At 45.1% G+C, this 27,224-nt stretch overlaps 1 protein-coding gene and 1 long non-coding RNA gene across 2 annotated transcripts in view; one reads left to right on the plus strand and one right to left on the minus strand.

Annotated features, from left to right (window-relative positions):
• The first annotated feature begins 994 nt into the window (after nucleotides 1-994).
• Nucleotides 995-14,311, plus strand: LOC144340047 (uncharacterized). Its single transcript, XR_013415772.1, has 6 exons — nucleotides 995-1,067; nucleotides 3,440-3,510; nucleotides 4,154-4,234; nucleotides 5,118-5,288; nucleotides 13,928-14,072; nucleotides 14,165-14,311. It is a non-coding gene; the product is annotated as an uncharacterized LOC144340047 (long non-coding RNA).
• Nucleotides 14,312-19,837: 5,526 nt separating this feature from the next.
• Nucleotides 19,838-27,224, minus strand: part of CLIC6 (chloride intracellular channel 6) — a 47,226-nt gene continuing 39,839 nt past the window's right edge. Inside the window, exon 6 of the mRNA XM_001087698.5 lies at nucleotides 19,838-21,983. Coding sequence (XP_001087698.3) covers nucleotides 21,822-21,983 — 162 coding nt within the window. The 3' untranslated portion in view covers nucleotides 19,838-21,821. The remainder of the gene's footprint in view (nucleotides 21,984-27,224) is intronic.

A 27,224-nucleotide genomic window follows, 5' to 3' on the forward strand; every position in this document is an offset into this window, starting at 1 on the left:
TTCTCTCAGTTTAGGAGAAATAAGATTCCTCAGACTGAAGCAACTTGAAAGGCACCTTTTTCAGGTACATGTAGAAATTTTTAATGGAACAGTCAATGAGCTGTGATTCTTGCCACATTTGCTGTCACATTGCCTCCAAAGATTAAACCTTGCAGTGACCAGCCACCCTGCAACTCTAATGAGATGGGAAAGAGTCAGAAAAAAGACCTTTCAACCCAAGCCCTGCTCTGCATCACAGGCAGCTTTTATCTCCATAATTAGAGGGCTCGTCATGCTTTTAAATAAACCACTGGAGCCCAGGCTGGGCACTCAGAAGGGAGCTGACTGTGGGGTGCAGAGTCAACAGTGGGGAGTGTGGAGGGGTGGGATCTCACAGTCTGTCCCTAGGAGGATGGGAAGTGAGGTACCCCGGGAAACAGAGGCCCTCCACAGAGGCTTCTTTCCAGGTAGGGAAAGGTGTGTGGACTTCAGCAAGTCACTGATTTTGTGGACATTACTGGGAATGACTGCGTTTTTCATTTATCCTTAAATGTAAACAGGTAACACGGAGGTGCCAGATGCATTTTTTTTTTTTTCCTTTTAGGAGACAAAACCAGAATTCCTTAAATCCTCTTTCTTAAACATAGGAATAGAAATTCGAATTTGATTGTGCTGAGATTAGGAGAAAAATACAGAGTTGGGTGACACACTGTTTGGTGGAGGCTGCGGGACTCTTGTGTACTGCCAGTGAGCGTGTGAATTGGCACAACCCCTGCAGAAAGAAAGGGAGTGATCATTAACAAAACTACAAATCCACATGCCCTCTGACCCAGTCATTCATCTTCTGGGAATTTGTGCTGCCGAGACACTTTTAAGATGACATGTGTGTGAGATAATTCATGGCAGCTTTGCTGGTGATGGCAAATACTTGGAAACAAACCTAGATGTCCATCAAGAAAGGATTAGTTAAATAAAGCATGCTAGATTCAAACAACTACTATGCGGCTATGAAAAGGAATGAGGAAGCTCTCTGTGTACTGATGGGGACAGAAGTTCCAGGACATTTTGTAAGGTGGCTGAAAAACAAGGTACAGAATATTGTGTATAGAATGTTACTTTTCATGTAATAAAAGGGGGAGATAAGAGCGTGTGTCATATTTGTTTGTATTGGGATACACATATTCTAGAATACGTATGTCTCCACAAACAGAGAAATCATGTGGGAAGGGAGCCCAGGCCGATGGGGGAGAAGCAAAAGAAAGGAAATCCTTTTAGACTTTTAGATTTTGAAACAATGTGAATGTCTAGCATGTTGAAAATTTTCAATGAACAAACCGATCTGCCTTACATGAAAATATCCAGAATAGGCAAATCTCTAAAGACAAAAGGCAGATGAGTGGTTGCCAGAGTCCGGGAGGAGGGAGGAATGGAGAGGGACTGTTTATTGGGTGCAGAGTTTCCTTTAGGGGTGATGAAAATGTTGTGGAAGTAGGCAGTGGTGAAGGTTGCACAACATTGTGGATGGACTAAATGTCAACAATGGTAAATTTTATGCTATGTGTATTTCACCACAATAAAAGGTAAAAGCCTATTTGTCATAATGGCTACATTTCAAATTCCATAGGGGGATTTCACTGGGAGATCATTGTTAATTCAAGAATTCTCCTTTCTGTCTCTAAAGCAAACTCAGGGAGACATTTGGAATTCAGACAGGAGCCACTAATGGGTATTTCCAAAGTTCTGCTCATTTTAGAAAGCTGGAGTGCAAATACATATTCCAGGCATAAACCATGAGCTCTTGAAAAACATGGGCTCACAGGAACCCCTATTTCCCTGAATTCATCAAAAGCTAGAAGCCAATGAGTGCAGGGCAGTAGGGGCGGGATGGGGCCAAGGGGGTGAGTCAGTGGCTTCCTGAGATGCCAGATGCTGGAAAAAGCAAGGATGTGAAGCCATGCTATGCCCCCGGGGCCAGGACCCACCGGGTGCAGGGACTGTTGAAGAAACAGAGGAAAATGTGACTTCCATAGAGCAGAGAAGCAACTAGGTAACCAAATACACAGACCCAAAGACAAGACACCTTTATTTTCAGGGATGCTGGTGTCCATCTGTCAGAGCCCTGAGCAGGTCCAAGTCTGCATCACCATACCTGGCACTCCATAAAGTTCCAGGTCAAACTGCCGTTTAATTGAGTTACCAGGTTACCTGGCCAGACAGATGATTACGTATCATCAACCAAGCACTGATGAGTTAGGAAAATAATCGATCCATTTGAGTTGGGAAAAGGGAGTCGGAGCAGAAAATTCCAAGGTTGAGCCTATATTCATGACCTCCCAGTAAAAATCCAATTTCTAGATATGGCTGTTGGGGAGGTTAGTTTATAGAACAAAACTTTTCAACATATTATCTCATTCATTCCTCACAATTAACCTATGAGTAAGGGCTTCTGTGTTATTGATTAGGCAACCAATATTCTAGGGTTTAAAAGTGGCTTCCCCTACTTGCTCAGTCTGTCAATTACCAGATGTTAACTTGAAATCCTTACCTTTTTCCAACATACTATTCCATCTTCCACCGTGATCCTGAGTGGGGTGTGTGTGTGTGTGTGTGTGTGTGTGTGTGTGTGTGTGTGTATAATCCAGTCTTCACAGTTTATTTGCTGCATGGCTTCGAAGATATTATTTGTCTTCTCTGTGATTCAGTTTACTCACCTGTAAGGCAGAGACAACAATAATGCCTCCTTCGTAGGAGGATAATTTTGGACATGACACAGACAATGAATTTGAAGCAGCCATAGAGGGCCTGCAACCATAGTAATCCAATGCTGGCTAGGATTATTTTAAAAAATAACACATAGTTATAACTGCAGTAAGTTCTCTCTTATCCAGCATGGTTGAAAACAAAGTCTCCTGATTAAGAAAAAATGCTGATAACTATATTTGTCACATATATCACAAGTGCATTATGTTTCAGAAATTTAAACACGATAAAATATGCTGGAGTTGGATGCTCCATAGATGCTTTTCTCGGGCAAGCTAGGCCTTTGGGGATCTGGTGGCACCTTATAATGAATACCAATTTAATTTCCATGCCACTATACAGGTCTATAAAATGATACAGGCCGTGGAAATGGGTCACAGAGAATTTATGGTTCCATTGTGAAAACGTCAACTCAACGCCATGGTCTACTTCGTGCTTGGAAGCGAAGGCTGGCCTGGATGCGGTATGCACTCATGACTCAACCTTCTGTTGTCACTTGCTGTTTTTGGACTCTTCTAAGTTCAGAGTCAACACAAAACTCTTCCTTTAAAAGAACAGGTTGGCCCCAGGAGGTTGCTGAGTGACATGTCAAGCTGTCCCGAGAGCACACTTGCTTCCCAACCACCTGAGTCATGACAAATTGCTTGAGGCTTGTACCAGAGTAAAGTCTGAAAATATTTCCTCTTGCTGTCCCTACCAGACAGATGCTTCCAGAGTCAATCACTGAGTGGTGGATCTATGGCCAACCACCCATTCTCTTCAGTCACTGAGGCAAGTACCTTTAGGATCCTCATAATTCAGGGAGAAATTAAGTCTCAGAACTTCTCATAAATTTCCTAAGAGAGCACAAGGCCTCTCATCTCACCTGACAAATCTCCTTATTCTTTCTACAACTCACTACACCCATTTCTACCACCTGGTTGCTAATTCTCTTCTCCTGTTGATATTCTCAACCTCATCTCTATAGCCCAAAGCATTACCAAACTCATATTGCCCTTGGTGTCTGCATCATTCCAAAATTTCATCATATTTTGCTTTACTTCTCAGTATCATAGTCTCCTTGGTCTATGTTGTGACTCCTATCAGCTCCTTGAAGGAAGGATCTTGGTTCAATATGTCCTTCTGATCCATGTGGTGCCTAATATGGGAATAGCATTCGAGATTAAGTGTAGAAATGAATAAAAGAATCAAGTGTGACAGAAATTAGTGTTCAGCATTCAACTCTTCTACAAATGATAACAAATACTGAATTGTCCCTCAAAAGGTTTAATTTAGCACAGCACAGAACACTGTTTCTCAAACTGTAGCAAGTATTTGAATTCCCTAGAGGGCTGGTTAAAACACAGATTGCAGAGCTTCTGATTCAGTAGATCTGGATGGGGCTTAATAATTTGCATTTCTAATGTGTTCCCAGATGACATGATGCTGCCGGTCCTAGGACCACATTTTGAGAACCCCAACCACGCATGGATCGTTGTCAACTATGAATCACAAGGTTTGGATACTAGTTCCAGCATTGCCGTATGTGGCCAAGGGACCCAGGGCAAGTGATTTAAGCTCGCTGGGCTTCTTCAGCTGAAATTTGTCTTGTATGATCGCTAATGTCGCCTTTATCTCCAAAGTTATCTGAACACAAAAGGTCTAAAGTACTTTTCCTTTGTCATCTGCAGTGCTATCATCTTCATGAAATCTTAGGCAGCAAAGGCACCAGTCAGAACAACAACCACTTTTCAAATCTTGAACTCACAGAGATCAGCCCCAAGTGATGGGCCAGGAAAAAGCTCAGTAAAAGAGGAGAAAACTGAGGCCAGGACTCAGGAAATTCACAGGGGCAGGAGATCCCCTTGAAGGAGGCCAGACCAGATTCTAGTATGGACTCAGAGCCTGATCTAAATCGAGATGCTGTCCCTGTGCTCCAAGTCCTGAAGGATTTTTTTAGGAAGCTAAAGTTGCAGGCTCCACAGAACCCAGTGTTGGCTCCATGGCCAATGCCCCAAGAGAGATGATCCTGGGACCAGATATAGCCAACGTGTCCTTCCCCTGCCTCTAAAATAGACCAAAATATTGTCCCTTAGTTTTGATCTTTGGCATCTCCAAGGATGGGTTTCCCTCAAGAATGGAATCTTCACCCATGACTGAGTATATGAAGAGGTATCCATCCTCAGGCATGCTCAAGTGGGGGGAATTACCAGGATTGGTTCCATATCCTCAAAGGGAAAGGGCAAATATGGAATATTGACGTACAGAGATGTTGACAGGCCAGCCCCCATGGTTGTCTTTAGGAGATGACAATGTAAAAATTAGGGCCTTGGCATTCTTGACACTGACACCCAATGCATTTCATGTAAGACTCATTCTTCACTTTTGTGTTGAGCCAGATTTCCAGGGTTTCGGCTGCTGCCTTCCCTGCAAGCCCTGCCATCCACTGAGACCCAACCTCAGCCATTCTTGGCACATCAGCCCATGAGAAGTCTGCCACTCTTGTTTCATAAGTAAAGCAGCATCCTTCAGGGCCTGGAGCTCCTGGACGCAAAAGCCATTTCTGGTAGGTGAGTAGTATAGCTCTCAATGGTAAGGAAGTGAGTTAAAAGGCGGGTTGCTGTTCTTTGGTCTTAAACATTTTCTTTTAGTCATGCCCATCTCTCTTCTGGTTCTTTAAAAAGTTTCTCAATTAATTTAGAAAGTTAGTGACTAACGAGATAACCATCAACATAATGAACACATGTGTTACACCTTGCTTTCCTATGTGTTCTCTCATGTAATCCCAGCTCCTTTGTAATATTAGGTTGGTGCAAAAGGCATTGTTGGTTTTGCCATCTCTTTTCATGGCAAAAACTGCAATTCATTTTGCACCAACCTAATACTTGCTTTCTCTAAAGATTTATGGTCATTTTTAACAGTGACCCACAATCTAGATGAGACAATGGGGAACAGCTAAAAGCAAGGAAGGCAGAAATATGGCTTATGCCTTAGCAAGGCCCTTCACATGCATTTTCAACTAGAGGAAGTCAATCAGACTAGATGTGGATATGGGTCCCGTGTGCTTGGCTATGGCTTCAGAAGCAAACTGCACTCAAAGGGAACCTCCTTCCAGGCTCCCAGGTCGAGGGGCTCTTCCTGAGGAGGTTTTTCAGGGACAAACAGTATCTGGGACAGAGCTAGGCAGTGAACATTAAAAGTGAGATAGTACCCCTTGACACTGTTGTTTAGACAAGGTCAAGATAATTTTTCTTCCATTTCCTCTTGTAATCTCAAAAAAACAGGTGTGATTCTTGTTGGCCTTGAGGAGAAAAAGTGGCCTATTCAAGGCCTCCTCCACAACAGACTGACTTGATTCCTCCACTGAACTCTCTGCCCATAAGGCTGCTCTGCCTCCTGAAGCCTCTTTCTTCATCCTTCAAGGAGTTGTCCAAATGCAAATTCTCCTCCTGTTGATGGCTCTGCATTGGTGTCAATTGCTTCTGATGGAAACACTTATTGTACACAAAAACCTAGCCCCAAAACAGGAGAAAACATAATCTTTGCTTGTACCTAGTATTTCCAATTTTTATGCACTTTTCCGTTCATTCTCATAACAGTTCCAAGAGCTGGCTAGAAAAGGTGTCTTCCAGGTGAGTAAGTTGAGAGTCAGCAAATCAAACAATTTGCCCAAGGCCACGCAATGCTTTGCCCAGTTATTCTAAGGCCCAGTTCAGGAGGTAGGAGAAAGAAAGACGGGGAATAAGACTGGTAAGATTGGTCTTAAGGAAACATCTACAACTGTTTGGTAGCCTCAATACTCACACTAACCACACTTATGTGCCTCACCCGAATAAGGTGAGCCAACCTCTGAAAGCATGTGAAAATGGAAAAAATGCTTTATCCCTGAATAACCCTTTCTATTGTTTTAAAAGTTCCTGGAAAACAGTGAACACTGTGGGATTACTGCTTGTGAATAATCGTCCAAATTGATCCAAAATGTTCTTCTTTGACCCCTGAATCAACTCAAGTCAGTGTCAATGGAAACCAACACTCACCATTGCACCAAAGCTCATCTCCACCAGATTAAAGTAGCCATTGTGTGCACATCTTCCTGCCAAGCCCTACTGATTGCTCTGTTTATTAAATCTCTACTGGCTTCTATTTTGCGTTTTTATATTCTGCCCAACAAAGGATATGCTGTTCTTCACTAAGATCCCTTGATTAAAAACCCAAGACTGAGTCATCTTGCCACTCTCACCAATGCTAAACCCTGTTCCTGGATTCTCATCCACTTCAACTTCCTCCTCCATTCCCCTTCTGAACAGGGGATCTGAAATTCATGTTTCATGTTGTCATACACATACGCACATGTATACATGGTGTATCCTGAAGGCCTGAGGATGGGGAGAGGAAAAGTGGGCAGCTGGGACTTCCTATTCTCCTGATATTACATGGTGACACAAAAATGAGCTTCAGGCATTAGCTAATAATCAGGCTCTGAGTTCTAGATCCAAACTTGCACACAGCGTGGGAGAGAGCCAGGACTGGCCAGACTCCATTGAGCAAACAGAGAAGGCTCTTGTGATCTCAGGGGTTGAGGACTGGATTTCCTGGGGTGGCAAATCACCATTGCACTATCAAGCCCATCAGGAAAACAGCTCAGGGGCTTCACCATAAGAGGGAAGCCTAGTATTCCAGGTGCAAAAGACCCCTGCCTTGGCATTGCGAACATGGTGGTCCCTGAGGGTAGCATTTCAAATTTTGCCTGTGAGTGCCACTGCGTTTCAAAAGCTTATCCTCTTTAAAAATGGAAATGGATTGTCAGACTTCTCAGAAATACTGAGTAGAAGCTCTTTCACAGAAAATCAACATCCTTGATATCACTTTGATAGGTGATCTAACCAGTTCTCTGGCTGCCAGACTGGGCCAACCTAAGACATCTCTGAGAGAGGCGATGCTTCCTTTATCAAGATCTGCTGAGAGGAAACGTCGTTCCCCCTCATTTCAGCCATTTCGGTGTTTAGTAATTATTCCTACCCAGAAATGTCTTACAGAGCCACAGAGCCAAGTCACATCTCACCTGCACTCATGGAGAACGTTTCTTGGATCTGGTCCTCAGGACAAGGTGGGAACACGTAACTCTGTGAAGATCACATTCACAGGGAGGCCCAGAAAATGTTCTTATTAATACAGATAGGAATCTTTTTATCTGTGAAGACATATTGTGGTTGAAACTATACATTCATTTCTTACCGAGGAAACTGCTTTTATCGCATTCAACATTACGAATGAGATAGCTACTGAGAACAAAGTCAGAATGCCTTGATTGTTTTCATCTCTCTCAAAACAAAACAAAAATGCCATTTTGTTCCCAAAACATAAAAACTCAAGAACTAGAATGGTAAATAACACTTTTAAATTTTTAATTTTTTAAAAGACATAATGACATTGCATTATTTAATATCTCTGTCCTCAGGAGATGATTTTCTAGTGAAAATTACCAAACCAACCCAAACTTGAAAGCTGGTCACCTGTCATCTCTTCCTGCTGTGAGATGTTCATGATTTATTTGAAAGTGGCTCTTAAGAAAGTTGTAAAGTCGTGACATAGCTACACAGGCTGTGTGGAGAATTGTGTGTCATATAGAATCAAAGCGTTTTACTGCCAAAAAGAGACTTTGGAGACAATGTGTAGGCCAAATTTCTCATTTAGCACTAAGAAGTCTGAGGTCTGAGGACTAGGTCTCTGGCCATGTAATGTCTGCTCTGACACATTCATTTTACAAGGAGGCCTCTCTTGGTTCTTGTGTCCACACAAACCCAGAGTGACATTGTTGCCTCCACTCTCCAACTCAGCATTCTTATTTTGACAGAGATTTTCATGTCCTCGTGATTCAAAATGCATTGGCTTGGCCAGTCATAGTGACCAACTAATCCCAGCACTTTGGGAGGCCAAGGCGGGTGGATCACTCGAGGCCAGGTGTTCAAAACCAGCCTGGCCAACATGATGAAACCCCATCTCTACTAAAAATATAAAAATTAGCTGGACATGATGGTGCACACTTGTAATACCAGCTACTCAGGAGGCTGAGGCAGGAGAATCGCCTGAACCTGGGAGGCAGAGGTTGAGTGAGCTGAGATTATGCCACTGCACTCCAGCCTGCATGACAGAGCAAGACTCCATCTCAAAAAACAAAAATAAAAACAAACGAACAAACAAAAATCCATAGGCTTATGACTCTGAAGTGTCTTGCACCATGAGTAAGAGAAACCCAGTCCATTACCCCCACAAGTCTTGTGGCTTGAAAAACTATGCTTAGTTTGGATGCATAATCCAAGAGTATCCATGGCCAAAAGATGGACAATAAAAGATGCATCAAGACATGAAACTATCAAACAGGCATTGATGAATAACACAGAATGAAACTCAGGGAATAAGGGCGAGTTGGTGTCTGTTTTGTTTCTCTAAACTCCATGTAACTCCTCCCAGATTATTTGTTTCTTTCTAAAGATAATCTTTCCTACCACAGCAGGAACCGTGACCTTTATTATTCCTATTATTATTCTGAATGTGACCCACTGGCTGGGGACTGAATGCAGGGAAGACCAAGGGGGAGAAATCTGTCTACCTTGTACCCGTGACACTTGGCCACCTGCACAACATGAAGAAAAACTATAACAAAGCATGTCATTGACCAACTGCAAAACAGCCCTTCCTTCTTCTCCACCCTCTCTCCCCACCCTCCGGCAAAAGCTGAGTAAACAGGTACATTTGGTGCCAGGACTAGAAGGTCAACAAACTCCTGCTTTGTCAGAGGGACCTGGGACTCAAGTGAAGAGGACTTCGCAGAAATGTCAGACTTCCCGCTCCACAGGTGTTTGAGCCTAAGGATTAGAAGTAAAAGTGTCTCAAGGAGATGTGCCAAGAAGATATGCAGCAGACACCTGATGCTAGAGTATGGCCTGGGACCCCCTGAAAAGTGAGGTTTTACTATCCCAGCTGATCTCAGCCCTGGCTTGTGTACTGATGAGGGCGACTTCCCCGGGGAGGGTTATCACAGATCCCCAGACTCTTCTCTAGCAGGATAACTTGAAGATGACCCCAAGATTCCTACGCCTCGGTGTTCATGCCCTGTATAACTCTCCCACGCTCGAGGGTGGGTAGGACCTGTGAATGCGACGGAAGACCACTCCTGTGATGAGCCTGCATTCCAGGGCAAAGGAGAAGGGATTTTGCATATGTCATTGAAGTTCCTGATCAGTTGACTTTGTTTTGGTACATTATCCCCTATCAGCCTGACTTCATCGGTTGACTTCAAGTTAATCAGAATGGAGCCTACCCATCCTGGGAGGGGATGACCTAATCATGCGAGCCTTTTGAAAGAAGGTCTAGAGGTCAGAAATGGAGAAAGTTGGAAAGATTTGAGGCAGCAGAGACATTCTCCCATCGGCCTTGAAGAAGCAAACTGCCATGTTATGGAGAAGGCTGCGTGGCAAGGGAGTGGTCTGTCAGAGCTGAGGCCCTCAGTCCCACAGATGCAAAGAGCAGAATTCCATCAGCAGCCAGTGAGCTTGGAAGCCGACTTTGAGTCTCACATCAGAATCACAACCCTGGGCTGACCTCGAGTTTAGCCAGTGACACCCTGAGCGAAAGTCCCAGCTATTCCTTGCCTAGATTCCTGACTCATGGAAGCTGTGGGATGACAAATACATGTTGTGTTAAGCCACTAAGTTTGTGGTTATGTGACACAGAAAACTAATACAACATCCTAGGAACTGCAGAGAGGAAACGTATCCACATTTTCTCCATATCCACGTTTTCTGTACCCACTTTTCCCCTCAAGGTGAATCCTCAAGGTCAGAGCTTGTTTTACATACAGGCCTGGTAAATTGCTGCATGGATGAGAGGTGGGTAGTGGGGGTCCTGGGAAAGGTTCATAAGATCTCTGGCTGTTGGATTCATCAAAGGTCTTGTTGATCATGTAGAATGTGTTCTAGGAAAAGAAGCTCATTAGATCTTGTGGGTGATTAATCCTTCTGTGATGTTAGACAATCAAATGATTAGACATTGCTAATTTAGTCACAGACTACATCAATGTCCTAAATTTTGGAGTAGCTGTACCAGAAAGCAACATGTCCACCAAAAATCCCTAAAGCAAGTGGCTAACAATGTCTGAACTCAGAATCAGATCTGGGGCATGAGCTGCAAGGAGCATGATGCATTCCTATGCCTGGGGGACTATTCTCACATGTTATTACTGATGCTAAACCTGTCTCTCTGGCCCAGCGTTTAGAACTTAATAGTTGGAAACTGCATAGCAGATTATGTCATCTAGTTCCTGCATTTGACAAATGAGGAACCAAGGTCCAGAGACATTAGCTATTTTTCCCAGAGCCACACAGCCAGAAGTGACAGAGCCAAGATCAAAACTCAAGTCTTTCAGCGACTTCCCATCTCCTCACCTTTCCTGTAGCACAAAATGAGCCAATGGTTACCTGTGGGGTAAATCGCCAATGCTCTCCGACAGGGCATCCATTTCAGGTCTTGCCTCAGTCTGAATCCAGCTGTCCTTGCTGTGCCTGGAAACAGGACACAGCTCTCCTGACAGCCCAGCTTTCCTCTCATGTTAAATGTGCTATCAGCTCTAGCATCTTTCATTGCTAAGCAATGACGAGGTGATTCAGCTGTCTTGAGACCCAAACCTTACCAGGTGGCTTGGTTTCCTGTGGCTGCAGTAACAAAATACCACAGACTGGGTGGATGAAAACAACAGAAGTGTATTATTCTCTCACCGTTCTGGAGGCCATGAGTCTCAAATCCAGGTGTCAGCAGGGCCGTGCTCCCTTCGAAGGCTGGAAGGAAGAATCTTTCCTTGCCTCTCCCAGCTTCTGCCAGTTGCTGACCATCCTTGGCCTTCCTTGGCTGTGGCAGCTTCACTCCAGCCTCGTCCTCTATTCTCACATGGCATTCTCCTCTGTGTGTCTTCTCTTCTTTGGAGGACATGAGTTACACTGGGCTTAGTGCCCACCTTAATCCAGCATGACCTCATCTGAACTTAACCAATTACCTCGGCAGAGACCCTTTTTCCAAATAAGGTCACATTCAGAGGCTTTGGGTAGACACAAATTTTGAGGGGACTCTGTATAATTCAGTACACTGGGTTTTATATGTGTGCCCAGAGCTAATCTCAACCAACTTCCCCAAGAGTAGAAGTACTCGGTAGGTGCAGCCTTCTCCATCACTTCTGTTCGTCGCCCAGCCCCACCAGATGCTGTTTTAACCCAGCCCCCAGACATTAGACAGAGCTAGAAATCACTTTACAGAGCATCCAGCCAATGGCTGTTAATCCTGCTCCCCCTGAGAATCACTTAGGGAGAGTTTAACAAAACCAGTGTCCAAGCCAAGAGGTTCCCATTCAGCTGGTCTAAAGTGTGGCGTGGGTATTGGTAGTTTTTACAGCCACACCAAGGATTCTCATATGGAACCAGGAATGAAAACCCACCAATTGCTGGGTGCGGTGGCTCAGGCCTGTAATCCCAGCACTTTGGGGGGCTGAGGCAGGCGGATCACCTGAGGTCAGGAGTTCAAGACCAGCCTGGGCAACATGGTGAAACCTCATCTCTATTAAAAATACAAAAAAATTAGCAGGGTGTGGTGGCAGATGCCTGTAATCCCAGCTACTCAGGAGGCTGAGGCAGGAGAATTGCTTGAACCTGGGAGGTGGAGGTTGCAGTGAGCCGAGATGGTGCCATTGTACTCTGGCCTGGGCAAAAGAGCCAGACTCTGTCTCAAAAAAAAAAAAAAAAAAAAAAAAAAATCACCAATCTAGTCCAAGTTTTTAGTTTTCAGATGAAAGATGCAAGGCAGGTGAGCCTTCAGTCATCACTCCTCCCTCCTCTACTGCCATCAGTTATCCTTTAAGCCTCCAGTTCTCCAACTGAAATGTTCTGCCCCCTCTAGATGGGGCAAGGGCCCCAAAGTTGGCAGGACAAAGTCCTTGTGGTGTCCAACACCCTTTACTCATGAGGAAGAAGCAAGTAAGATCCTTGCATGACCACCAGGCAAGATGGCAGCCACCTTGCTGCCGTCACAACCTCCTCATCAGTGAGTGATACACACTCGTGACCTCTGGAATGACACAGTGCTTGTGTAGGCTTTGCACACTGTCAAGCGCTCTGCAAATGTACATCATCACTTGTATCACTTCATTTGTGGTAGCAGTCTCTCAGCCTCAGCAACTTTGCAAAAGTTCTCAAGTGTATACTTCGCCCGCTTATCCATTTGGTTTCCATGACACGTGTCCTTGGGTCTCTTTCTGGGCACTATTCTATCTTCTTATTGTAATTGCACATTTTTTAAAAGCAGGAGCATTTTTGTGGCCTTCTTTTTAATCTTTATGCGTTCCAGTACGGTACTGTAGACAACAAATGCTTTCCCTTGCCCAAGCCGGTGAAAATATGCCAAAGTATGCCGCAGAGAGGTCTGCCCAGCACCTGAACTATCGTCAAATGACCTGAAGTTTTTCTTTTGAACAATACTGTCTTTTGGAACCAGTAAGTCATTTATGAGCTGAAAAACAACAACAACAAAAACAAAAACAAGCCATCGAAAGATACCAATGGAGGCAAAGCAAGTCCTACAGCTCAGCACTGTCCAAGAACTCTGGGCACCTTCCTATCTCATTTTCTGTTTCTTGGCTCCACATGTGTGAGATCCCAGGAGCATAAGAAGGAATCATGTCACCAGAAACAGGCCTCTGCAGCTCAGTCAGTGACATATATAAAAATGAAGAGGCAAAGAACCTTAGGAAAATAACTTGTGTTTTTTCTTTTATCTTAGTTCAGTCCACACTTTGGGGAAAATGTAGCCAAATGATAAATACATACTACTATACACATGTTAAGTGCTTTAACACATGAAATGACAAGAAAGGGCTGGCTGGAGTCTGGGCAGAGTGTCTAGGCAGGTCTGGGGGCCACTGGCCTCCCCCTATTCACAAATCTTATCACAAAGCAACTCGCAGCTTCCCAGAAGGTCTACGGGGCTTACACACCTGTGGCCTGTGCCACAATCTCCTCTGCCATTGCCACGGAGTCTCTCTCCTCCCATTCCCTCCCTTCCTGCTTCCCTATCTCTTCCTCACCCCTTCCCACCCCTTTAAGTTCTGTTCCTGGAAACTCCAAGGTCAATCTCTTTTTTAGATATGGTGGTTTGTTTTTCTGAGCAGGCAAATGTGGATAAAGTCACTCCTGGGCCACCTTTCTGTGAGGCTGTACGGAAGCTGCCTACTGGTTGAGGAGAGGCTGCTGGGTTCTTTACTAAGGATTTGCTTAAGTCAGCCCTCCAGGATCCAAAACAGAGCCAGAAAAGAGGTAGACTTTGGTGACAGAGGCGCTGAGCACTGCATTGTGATAAAAGTCACTAACATATCACAGTACAATCATCACTTTTTTCTTCTTCCCAGCCAGCAAAATAGCTGAGGCACAGACTAGATGGTAGTCCAAGGACCAAGACCTGGCCAGCGAGAGGTACTGGGTGTCCAGACCCCATCCTGTTTTCAATACAGTTATACAATGAAATCAAATCAATGGGTTTATTGATTGCTTGGCAATTAATGGGGGAACAATTAAGTTGGCCATAGGATAGGGGCTCATCCCCATGGACACTTGAGTGTCCAGCAGTGATCTCTGTGCTCCCACCAGCAGCAGAACCCCACTTCCTTACCCTCTGATACCACCATGTGCAGCGCCCCCATCCCTCAGGGTCAGGTGAGGAGTCATGGAGGAGGTTTGGGGGAGACAGCCATGGGGTACAGCAGAGAGACTGCCTCCTCCACTGACCACATGCACAGGCTGCCCTGGCCTTCTGGGGCAGGAGCCATGAGGACAGGTGGGCCCCGGGAGGTGCGCTGGCCCCAGGAGCCAGGGCTAGTGAGGAGAGGAAGCAGGAGCCTCGGACCTCAGGATCCAGAACCTTACCCCTTCCATCAGCTCCTCACCCATCTCTGAGCCGTTGGCTCGTTTGGCTCCAAGAGGGAACACTGGGCTCCTGGGCTTGGAGGGGGAAGGTTTCAGAGGAGTCCCAGCGTTCTCTCCAATTTCTGAAGTACCTGAGGCAGTGCCCAGCTACTCCCCCAACACTGTCTGTTTTCACAAAAAGAAAAGGAGTGAGAAGGTACCAAGAGCAAGTTGTGTTCAAGTTAGGCGTGACAAGGGCCTTCTAGTCCTTGAAGGTATTTCCATGGCAAAACAGAAAGCCACAGGACACAGAGGAGCTCCCCCTCCTGCAGACACTCTTTAGCACATGGGAAAACACAGCCTGACCTTTTGGGTGTGGCCATCCTGGAAGCCCGGGCTGAGACCAGCAGGGTTATTTCACGCTTGGCTTCTCTGGCCCCGAAAAGCCGCCCTTTGATGCGTGGGCCACCCTGGGCTGACACCCAGAGGGCTGGGCTAGGTTTGGATGAAGGCTCAAGGTTGTGTGGGCATCAGTCCATGGGAGTCAATCCGACTAGCATCTGTGACGGTAAGGCCCGCCTGGCTTCAGGGAATGGGAGGAAGCGCCACCTAGTGGTGAGGAGGAGGGCCTGGCCTGGGTGGGCGGAGGGCTTTGCCATTGGGGAGGCCACCCACATTGCTTGATCTGCTTTTCCACCCCTCAGGGCTTCAAGTAAATATCACAAAACTGAAAACAGTGTCTCCAAGCCAGACTAGAGGTGTCCTGGATAGAGCCGTCCGCCCACTGTGGAGGCTGTTCAGGTTACAATGTGCCTGACAGACATCTGGACCAGCCCTGGACAGCCCCCAGTGACCAGCCGAGGGGGACAACTGAGTAGTGACCAATATCACAGGGTGCTGCCTTGTTGTAGGGAACCAGGAATTCAGAGCATAACTGCCTTCTGCCTCTGTGAGGAAGGTTCAAGGTCTTATACACTGGTGAACTCAAACCCTGTCCACTTTGACAAATTACTTTTTTCAGGGCTGTTACCCTATAGGAAGAGCGAATTCCAGAAAAATTAATTTGTATACAGCCAGCTGCTTTGCAACTTTTATAGAGAACTTCTAAGACACCATCTTCTACACTATTGTGAAATGTCGTTCCAATTTTCCAGATAAGATGAGTGAGTCTGAGAGGTTTAATGTTCATTCAGATATGCCAGAGGTGGGCCGGGTGTGGTGGCTCATGCCTGTAATCCCAGTACTTTGGGAGGCTGAGGCGGGGGGGATCACCTCAGGTTAGGAGTTTGAGACCAACCTGGCCAACAATGAGAAACCCCGTCTCTACTAAAAATGCAAAATTAGCTGGCGTGGTGGTGCGTGCCTCTAATCCCAGCTACTTGGGAGGCTGAGGCAGGAGAATTGCTTGAACTTGGGAGGCAGAGGTTGCAGTGAGCCGAGATCGCGTCATTGCACTCCAGCCTGGGCGACAGAGCAAGAGTCCGTCTACACAGCTCACTGCAGACTCCGTCTGCCAGGCTCCAACAATCCTCCTGCCTCAGCCTCCTGAGTAGCCAGGACTACAGGCAGGCACCACCCCACCCAGCTAATGTTTTTTTAGTTTTAATAGAGACAAGGCCTTGCTATGTTGCCCAGGCTGATCTCAAACTCGAGTTCAAGCAATCCTCCCACCTCAGCCTCTCAAAGTGCTGGGATTATAGGCAGGCGCCATCCTTCCCGGCTAATTTGTTTTACTTTCAGTAAAGACAAGGTCTTGCTATGTGGCCCAAGCTGGCCTCAAGCTCTTGAGTTCAAGCAATCCTCCTACCTCAGCCTCCCAAAGTGTTGGTATTGTGGGCATGAGCCACTGCACCCAGCAGAACTTGTTACATCTTAATGCCAGGAAGGAAAAAGTAAGCAGGCAAACAAAAACCTTAATGCTATTTGAATACATCCCCTTTAACAAAACCAAGAAACATTCTAAGCAAGGACGGTTCTCTCTCCGGGCCCTGGAATTCTCCTGGAACCTGGGAAGATCTAAAAGATTTAAAAAGCCTCAGGATGCTCTAGCAGGTGCTGGTTACATATGTAGGTCAGAGCTTCAGAAACAGACCTAACTCAGACTCGCAAGTGTCAGCCACCTGGAAAGAGGGATTTGCAGGGAGACAGAGCCCAGCAGATGGGCTGAACCACAGGGAATCCTAGGCCAGCCACTGATGGCCACTGTCCTTGTCCACTCACCTAGGAGTATATCACAGAATCCAGTACAGAAGGGGATCAAGGAAGAGATGGGAGAGGGAGGTGTCATCAAGAAAAATAGCTTCTCTTCCAGAATGTTGTTAGGATAAGCTGACACAGCCAGAGGCCATGGGAGCCAGAACAATAGGGTAGGACTGAACAATAGGGTAGGCAGTCCCACAGAAGGGTGAAATGAATGCAGGTTGGATAAGATCCCATTGGTGGCCCGATCCCAGGCCTTATAACCTAAATAAATGGCTTCCTCTTCCCAAATATGCAGCTCCATGCCGCTAAACACAATTTCCTCTCGACCATGACTTGACCCGCCACTTCGCCAGGCAGCTTTCGACTCTCCCTACCTAAATGGCCTCCTTCAAGGCAAGGCTCGTAGAGGACTCCACCAGAACCCTCTGCAATGGGAACAACGACCTTGTCAATCCACCAGCTGCAATGGCAGGTGCCACCCCTGCTGGGTCCCTGAGATCACAGAAGCAGAAAGGGCTTCCTGATGTCCCAGACCTGCAAAGGCCCTGGAGAATAGTGTAGTCAGTCCTTCTGTGACCAGGGCCCACACATCCCTTACAAGGTGGCCATGCCCTAAAATGCATGTAACTTATTAAACCAAAATACCAAGGTCTGAAGGGAAACTGGCCACAGAATAATGTAGACTTACACCCATATGTGGAAAGAGAAGTCATTTTGTCACATGAATAGCATCCCCCAGTGCATCAATTTCATGTATGTAGGGTTTTGTGAATTATGTGTGCTTAGAATGAAGGACATCTTGGTTCTCTTAACTGTAAAATAAAAGAAGGGTTGAGATTTTTTCTTGTAAAAAAAAACTTTAAAAAGCTTGCTGGACATGGTGGTTCATGCCTGTAATCCCAGCACTTTGGGAGGCCATGGTGCCTGGATTGCTTGAGCTCAAGAGTTTGAGACCAGCCTGGGCAACATGGTGAGACCCTGTCTCTACTAAAAACGAAAAAAAAAAAAAATAGCTAGGCGTGGTGGTGTGTGTCTGTGGTCCCAGTTACTTGGGAGTCTGAGGTGGGAGGATGGCTTGAGCCTGTGGTGGGAGGTGCTGGGAATGGGATGCAGAGACGCAGTGAGCCAAAATCATGTCACTGCACTCTAGACTGGGTGACAGAGTGAGACTCTGTCTCAAAAAAATAAAAAAAAAATTTTTAAAGCCGTTCATCTAAAATTCTTCCAAAGCCTAATTATGAACCACTGGAAGGGGGAACTTGAGGGCTGGGTGGGTTGTGCTAAGAGTGAGTTATTGTTTACCACTGGGGGAGGGTGAGAGGGGACGGAGCTCATCCTGCATGCGGGGTGGGGGTGGAGGGTGTGCATGAATGTCTGTCTGTGGGAGTGTGCTTGTGAGTATGTGAGAGTGTGTGACAATGGTGTCACAAATTGGTGTACACACGTATGTGTGTCTACTGTGTGTGTGTGTCTGTCTGTCCGCCCATCTTGGGGGTGAAGGACTTGAACATATATTCAATTCCTAGAGGTAGACTTATAGAATGGAAATGATTGAGGCCTCTGGTCTCTGAAAGTCCTCTTCTGGGCAGATTCTGTCATTGCATTTCCGTATGCTGCAGTATCCACAAAGTAGAACCTTGTGATGCTCTCATGTTCCCTTCCAGCCTGCTTTAGGACATTCTGTGTTTATAAGGAAAGTTTGGAGGCCAGGCGTGGTGGCTCACACCTGTAATCCCAGCACTTTGGGAGGCAAGGCAAGTGGATCGCCTGAGCTCAGGAGTTTGAGACCAGCCATGGCAATATGGAGAAACCCCGTCTCTACTAAAAACAAAAAAATTAGCCAGGTGTGGTGGTGCACCCCTGTAATCCCAGCTACTTGGGAGGCTGAGGCAGGAAAATCGCTTGAACCTGGGAGGTGGAGGTTGCAGTGAGCCAAGATCAAGCCACTGCACTCCAGCCTGGGTGACAAAGCAAGACTCTGTCTCAACTAAAAAAAAAAAAAAAAGGTAAAGTTTGGGTTTTTATAAACTAATTTTCAGGCCTCTTGGGCAACTGGAATTGAGAATGGAATCCTCTCCATCCAGAAAAACTTCCACACAGCCTGAAAAGAACAATTTATACACTATTTGTCCATGTTTACATTTTGTATGGTATGTCTTGAAGAACAAATGTATTTTGTTTTTTAAAACACACTGTAATGAAGATTTTGGTCCAGGAGAACAGCCCTGGAATATTTCTCACCTTCTTATACACATGTAGGTTTTTAGGGGAATCAAGAGGTGTGGGCTGGGGGCGGAGCTGAAGGCAGAGTTAGGGCGGGGCTGGGGAAGACCACCCAAAACCAGTCCCTTTCCTACAACTCCATGTAAAAGTGGAACACCCTGCAGGCTGTCTATGCCAGTCACCTGGACAAGGACTGTTCACGGGTATCTTTGCAGGCCTCTTTAAGGCTCCTTTAAAATGCCTTTGTGATTCACAACTGAAATATGGATTATCTCTAATTCAAATGCCCATAATCTCAGGTTCAAACTTGCTCTCACTATTTTATTTTATTTTATTTTATTTTATTTTATTTTATTTTAAGACAGGGTCTCACTCTGTTGCCCAAGCTAGAGTACAGTGACATGATCTCAGCTCACTGCAACCTCCACCTCCCAGGCTAGAGTGATCCTCCCACCTCAGCCTCCCTAGTAGCTAGGACTACAGGTGTCCACCACCATGCCCGACTAATTTTTGTGTTTTTAGTAGAGATGGGATTTCACCATGTTGGCCAGGCTGGTCTTGAACTCCTGACCTCAGGTGATCTGCCTGTCTCGGCCTCCCAAAGTGCTGGGATTACAGACATGAGCCACTTGCCAGGCCTGTCCTCACCATTTTAAAAGAAGCCCATACCATTCATTTTATTTCTTGAAACCTAAATGGGGAATGGGGAATGCAAAAAAAAAAAAAAAATAAATAAAATAAAATAAAGAAATTGGTTCCATTTAAACATTTTTATAATTTGTTTCCTTTTCAAGGCACAAAGAGTTTATGTCAATCATTTTAATGTCTAAGAATACAAAGTTAGCACTAGTAACATCTGGTAGTCTAATAATTCATCATGCTTAAATGTAACATTACAAAACTACATTTTAAAATCTGCCCCCTAACCAGATGTGAAACAACATAGACAAGGGTGACACATGCTAGACACAACCTCCAAAAAACGTATGGTTGACAAAGATGGCCGACTGCTGGGGTAAAACTGCAGCAGTCATAAGCGGGGAGAGAAAGAGACCACTCTATTAAAGACTTTGTTTCTTTTGCTAGACATTTTTCACTTAATCCCAGGATAGTTTCTGTTAATGCATCTTACTCTCTTTCAAATAAATTGCCCCTAGAGCAGGTGTGCACATTAAAAATGAGCTTTATAGCATCAAACACATACCACAACCAACTCTACCAGGAGGGTTTTCAGTAAGATGTGTGCGAATGTCCGAGGAACACATTCTGGCCGATAAGGCTCAGCTCCTGTGAGGTCCTGATGAGTATCTAAACAACCTCACATTTTCTCTTCCACGCCTGGGGTTAAGGCCGGCACTCGGCCCACACACAAAGCTGTGATGAGAGGTTGGTTAGGGACGGTGGAGGGAAAGCCACAAATCAGCCAGAAACTCTTTTGAGTCAGTAGTTTCTACTTCCTCCCTAACCGGACCATTTACCAGAACTGCCCAGGACTTGTCACCATGAATTTAGTCTCCCTGGATTTTCCCTGCTTGATGTCTAGATGAGACAATGAGGGCAGAAAAACATCAGTGACCGTGCTAGCCCCACACGATACCACCAGCACTGAGGGACTGCAGCCTTGGGTCTCAGAGAGAGCCGCCAGGAGAAGGAACCAAGGTGTGCTTGGTTCACGTTTCAGGGCAGGAGGGTTCTCCAAGTTGCAGCAGATATTAAGAGTCCTGCTGAAGGCACAGTCTCCAGGAGAGGGGAGGGAGCAAGGACAGGAAGCTGGAACCAGAGGCACCGATAAGCACCCTCCTCCTTGCCTTTCCTCGAAGCAGAGGCAGTGGCATCCTGGAAGCAGAAATGAGGCAGAGTGGGGGTGACCCAGGGCTTCCGGTTCCTGCTGGTCCTTGCATGCGCATCTGTGGGCTCCACAATTCCCCACTCCTTAAAATCTAACCTCAAGCATCTTCTCTGATACTGCAGTGCCCAATCTTTTTGTATGGTGTAAGTCCTCTGTGTATGATCATCCAGGTATTACCAAGAGGTCCCCTCACCAGTACCAAGAGGTCCCCTCGCCAGTGCTTTAAAATAAAATAATGCAATACCATATATGAATGAAATTGTGTGTGTGTGTGTGTGTGTGTGTGTGTGTGTCAGAGAGAGAGAGCAAGATACTGAAGATTTGGAAGATGTTCTCCAGTAAGTTTTCAGTAATTAAGTGGAGTAAAATTGTAGGTGATTTAAAAAATGTCCTTCTTTACACCCTCTAACATTGCTTTAAAATATCAAGACAGGTGTGTCTCAGTTTGTAATTACAAAGCAGTATTTTCATTTTGAAAAAAAAAATGTAGCTAATGTTTTAGAGAAGAAAAACAGGCTCTCAATGATTTTAAAAACTCTCAGAGACAGACCAGTTTTTTTAAAAATTGAAGGAATTGAACCCAAACCTAATTTGTTTTCAAATTTAAAATGAAAAACACGTGCCCTAAATATCATAGATTCCAATGTCAGTGAATGTCACAGATATAAATTAACATAAACTGAATAATTGGTGTGTCTAGCAACAGATACTGGTATATTCAGATACATGAGTGAGTTGACAAATTACAAGGCCGTGTATCATTTGGGGTTGAGTGGATCCCACTACAGGTGTTATTTTGTGAAGGACTTATTTGGGGGAAATGCATAGAACACACTCTTTTCATATCCTCACTCACTCAACTGAAAAATAAGACAGAAAACAGCCCAGCTTCATTTCATTCTTTTTGCAACATCTGAATATGCGTGTTCAATCTCTTGATCAGCTGGACACGTATTTGTGAACTCATCTCTAGCATAAGCATTATTCAAGTATCTCCAGATGCCAGTCATTTCAGAAGGAAATTCAAAATCTCTGTACTTCTTGGCCACAATCTGAAAATGAAGAGAAAATCATCAGTAAAGGGGAAACTTACTAAGGTAGGCTCCCAAGTCAGACAGTCCATTCTTTTGAGGCATGTAATACATTCTTTCCCAGCTTCCCATGTCATCCTATAGTCATCCGGGCTACCCACCACGGCCTTTTGACTTGCATAGGGCCATCTTGGGTGTGGGGCGGGCTCTAAAGGTCCTGGACTCACTACAGTGGCTGCACATAGTCCCCACCAGTTTGTCACAGCTGGGCCTTGGGATCCGCTGGCATGAGTATGCTTTGGACTCTGGTGGATTTCTCCTTGTGTTGCCTGTTATTCTTTCCGTATGTTGTGCTACTGTGTTATTAGGTGCTTTGTGAATAAAGATGCATGTTGGATCTGCCATTTAAATGGTGCCCTCTCTTCTTCCTACTTGCTAAACCTCACTTCCTGCAGTCCCAAGCATCTGTGCATTTTATTCCTCCTGAATGCCATCATGCTGCCACTAAGAGCATCGTCGGATTGCAGGGCCCACCTGTGCGGAGGATAGATTCATGAACAAAGCAGTTGCAAATCCATACCCTCATGGGGACGGTGGGTGTAAGGAAAAAGCAGTCGAGAAACAGCATCACGAGAAACACAGCAGCGTGAGACGCTTCCTCTAGCAAGAGGGGTACAGCTGGGGAATTAGTCAGAAAGATGTGCAGGACACTGGGGACTGTGCCAGTTTGCTAGGGTTGCCGTAATAAAGCAACACATGCTGGGAGGCTTAGAACAACAGAAGTTTACTGACTCCTAGTTCTGGGGGCCAGAAGTCCAAGATGAGGGTATCAGCAGGGCCACGCATCCTCTGAAGGCATTAGGGAAGGATCTCTCTCCACTTCTGGCAGTGCCTTGGCTGTGCAAGCATAACTCCATCTTCACACGGCCTTCTCCCTGTGTCTGTGTTTCCAAATTTCCCCGGTTTGCAGGGAGACTGGCCATCCTGGATTAGGTCCATCTCACTTCAGTATGACTTTATTTTAACTAATTACATCTGCGAAGACCCTGTTTTAAAATAAGGTCACATTCTGAGCTACTGGGGGTTGGGATATCAACACAGGAATTGGGAGGAGGGCACGATTCAGCTTGAAGTAGACACCCGGAGCCACAAAGGCCAGTTTGGCTTCGCTGCCTCCCATCCCACTGGTTCCCCGGATGTCTGCATGATGCAGGTGTGGGATTAACGAGAAGATCTTTGGGACTTACTGCGTGGACTTCGGAGGACAGCAATCATTGATGCAATGTGACAGCAAAGAAGGACCATATAATTTTCAAAGAGCCTCCTAAATTGTTTGACACCTCTTCCTTGAATGCCAACTTCTTGATACTCGTGTTAAGAAGTCCGCTTTTCTTTTGTTTGTATGTACCTGGTTTTTCTTTGCCCATATTTTTGTTTTAACTTTCCTGTGCAGGTCGTTTAAGGCCATGCCTCTGAATGTGTCACTGAACTTGGTTTTCTGTCTTTCTTCTGTATGCATGTGTGTGTCCCCCTTTCTGGTCATTTAAAAGGTTTATGATCATGTTAACTCTCCAGTGGTTTCCTGTATGACTTTAAATATATAGGAATTCTGTATTTCTTGATTTATCAAGTTTGTTTTGTTTTCTGTTTTTTTGAGACAGTCTCGCTCTGTCACCCAGGCTGGAGTACAGTGGAGGATCTCAGCTCACTGCAACCTCCGCCTCCCAGATTCAAGCGATTCTCCTGCCTCAGCCTCCCGAGTAGCTGGGTTTGCAGGCATGCACCACCATACCCAGCTAATTTTTGTCTTTTTAGTAGAGACGGGGTTTCACTACTTTGTCCAGGCTGGTCTTGAACTCCTGGCCTCAAGTGATCCACCCGCCTCAGCCTCCCAAAGTGCTGGGATTACAGGTGTGAGCCACTGCACCCGGCCTTCATTTTAGATGCTGCCTGTTAACTCGTGCTGATGACAGATGAGGGAGTTTATGTATCTATGATTCTTTCCATTTCTTCTCCCTTATCCTCCTTCCAAGGGTGGTAACAACATAGTTTATTATATTCTGACTCTGTTCTGTCCCTATAATTCCCACTGCTGTTTGGTCTTAGAACTAGTTTCAGATTTAAAGGGGTTCTCTGTTTAGTGCCTGTTCTTTCACTTCACATACCTTCTCTGTTTCTGGATTCTTACTTTGATTATGATTTTATTATGTCATCATAGAGCAATTTTATGCTTTTTAAAAAAGAGACCAGAGGTCTAGGTAAAAACGATAATTGCCTAGATATAAAATTCTTACCTCACACATCCTTTTCCTTAATTCTCTGTAGATGTTAAACCACAATTTTCTGATTTGTAATGGGTTCATGAAGACATCTGGGGCCAGTCCGAATTTCTTCCCTATTTCAGTGGCTTTACTCGATTTCATTCTTTTTATTATTATTACTGTTATTGTTATTAGAGTATTATTGTTGTTTAGGTGCCAAAAAGGGTTATTTTTTATTCTCAAAGCTCAGTAATATATCAAGTATGTCTCAGTGTGTTGCTCTTTCTGGGGCTATGTTTAACATGGCATGTCATTTAAACTAAAGATTCAGGTCATCCTTTAGAGCAAGTCATTTCCTCCTTGAACACTCCCTTTTTTTTTTTTCCTTTTCCTTTTCTGTTCTCTTGTCCCTGGTGTATACCTGGGATCTCTCTAATCACCTTTTTTGTTCTTCCCCATTTGATTTTAGATGATTTTCTCAGGCTTGTCTTCCAAATCACTGACAGCAAGGCTACAAACACACACCACATACCACAACCAACTCTACAAGATGTGTGCGAATGTCAGAGGAAATCAATTTCAGCAATGTCTTTGTCTGCGTCTTACTACTTCTAACGGGACTTTTATTTCTGCAGTTCTTTTATTTGTCTTTACTTTTCTTCTTGAGCTCTGCCAGCCTGATTGCCATCTCCTTTGTGATAGTGTATTTTTCAACATCTTGTGTCTTGTCTTCGAGTTTTTTCTCAAAAAGCCCATATTCTCTTTCATTTCTTTGAGGCTGTAGAAAAGTTTCTGTATGAAATGTTCTTTGATGTGCTGGAGGAGCAGTTCTTGATCATATATGTATTTCCCATCTGCCTTTTTTCTGTTTTTGTTCCTTGTCTTTATCATTCCTCCCTCCAACCCCCTCCTTTTCCATCAACTCTGTCTACACCAAGGTCTCACTGGCATTCTCTCTGGTATTGGCCATCTTTGAATGAGGCAGACCTATTGGACCTATCATTTGTTTAAAAGCAGTGGGGAGGGCAAAGGGAGTGAGACAGGGCAGGTGGCCAGCCAGTTGGAATATTTGCTCCCAAGCACCTTCTCACCAACCACTGCTCTGCCCCAGAGAGACACATTAGAGTTGGGGTTAGGGTTAGGGTTAGGGTTAGGGTTAGGGTTAGGGTTAGGGCATCCTCCACTCGGAGGCTCACAGATTAGGCAGAAGGCCACTGTGGCTAAAAACGAAGCTTGGGCAATTCGTAATCTCTCTCTTGACTTAATTTATTTTCTCTGCTCAGCAGTCACAATGCAAAATGACACTTCCCTCCTTTCCTCCCACTTTACTTCCCCTCTAGACTGTTCCTGTGGATTGGGGGCTGGGTCACAGCCTAGAAAGATGGTGCCTCTGTATGGTTCCTCCTTCAATTCTGCCTCCCTAGAGCTCTCGGCTCAACAATGTTCTCTACCGGGATGGTCCCTGCCTCCCTCCTGGCCCGCCTCATGCTCTAGTCCTCAAGCAAAGAAGTTTGAGTTGGGCATTTCAGGACTGTGTCCTTTACCTTTTGAGAAACCTGAACTTTGCTAATGATATGGAGAAACATGTAATGGTTCTGTGGCTCCTCCCACTGAAAGAAGCTTCCCACTCTTTAAGTTGGTGATCTGTCATCCCTTTGTAGTTTTACAAAAGATGACGCTAATACCCTATTTTTATATTGTTTCTGCTGGGTTTCTGGCAGGGGAATAAATTATAAATCCCTTCACAGTCTCATCTTTTACCATAATTCCCTTAGATTGATTCTCATTTCCTTGCAGAAGTACTCCATCCTGGAAGATCATTAAGCTATTGGGTGTTGAGTGCTAAATGGCTTTGTAGATTTTGCTGCTGGATCTTATAGTGGAGCCGTGAACTGCGATCTCACTGTAAAGCTTACCCTTTCTACTGAAATTTAAAATCATCATTTCTCATGGGAGCTACACAAGGGGCCACAAATGCTCTGTGGCTGGGATATGTCTCCCCCTCTTCCTCAACGTTCATGTATTTCTGCAATGCTATGCTGGTCACAGTAGGGACTAAAAAGCATTGACCAGAAGGGACTTAGTCAAAACACAACTACATAAATATCCTGTTGAAGGCAGCTCCCAAATTTAGCAGGTTTTGAGGGGTGGAGATGCTTTCATTAAATTTTGGATGTCCTTGGACTGGCAAAGCTATTGAAAAAACATCTGCCCAAGGGATCGGCAACCTCCTGAAGGCCTACATTTCAAGTCAGTAACCTTAAGCACAAAAAGGAAGGGAGAAAAAGGGAGCAACAGGGCCAGGACTGAAAGAAGAGGATAGAAAGAAGAAGTGCAGGAAGACAAAGGCAAAAGAATGAAGCAGAGTCACCAGGGATGGCCGGGAGCCCACAGGAGCCTCAGCACCATAGACTGTATGAAGCTAACCTGTAACTTATTTATCTATTAATATATTTTTTGACAGAATCTTGCTCTGTTGCCCAGACTGGAGTGAGTGCTCACTGCAACCTCTGCCTCCTGGGTTCAAGTGATTCTCGTGCCTCAGCCTCCCGAATGCATGGGACTATAGGTGCACACCACCACACCTGGCTAATTTTTTAATGTTTTGTAGATATGAGGTTTCGTCATGTTGGCCAGACTGGTCTCAAACTCCTGGCCTCAAGTGATCTGCCCATCTTGGCCTCCTAAAGTGCTGGGATTACAGGCATGAGCCACTGCACCTGGCTGCTAACTTATAATTTCTAAATGCTAACTAAATGGGTTATTAGAACACGCAGTCCATGACTTATTTTTCCCAGTGTTTCTTCCATCTCCCCTACCCTTATACCAACCACCTGGCTCTGGCCCTGGCAGGATTTTAATCATTAAAATTCCCCAGAGCCAGGCATGGGCTTCCTCCTGAGGTATCTGGAGCTGCTAAGGGCCAAGAACATAGCAATCTCATCATAACAATCACATTCGACTTCTGTAAGTGATAGAGCGGCTGGGAGGGCTGCTTTGC

The sequence above is a fragment of the Macaca mulatta genome, chromosome 3 (genome assembly GCF_049350105.2).
Source record: "Macaca mulatta isolate MMU2019108-1 chromosome 3, T2T-MMU8v2.0, whole genome shotgun sequence".
NCBI lineage: Eukaryota > Metazoa > Chordata > Mammalia > Primates > Cercopithecidae > Macaca > Macaca mulatta.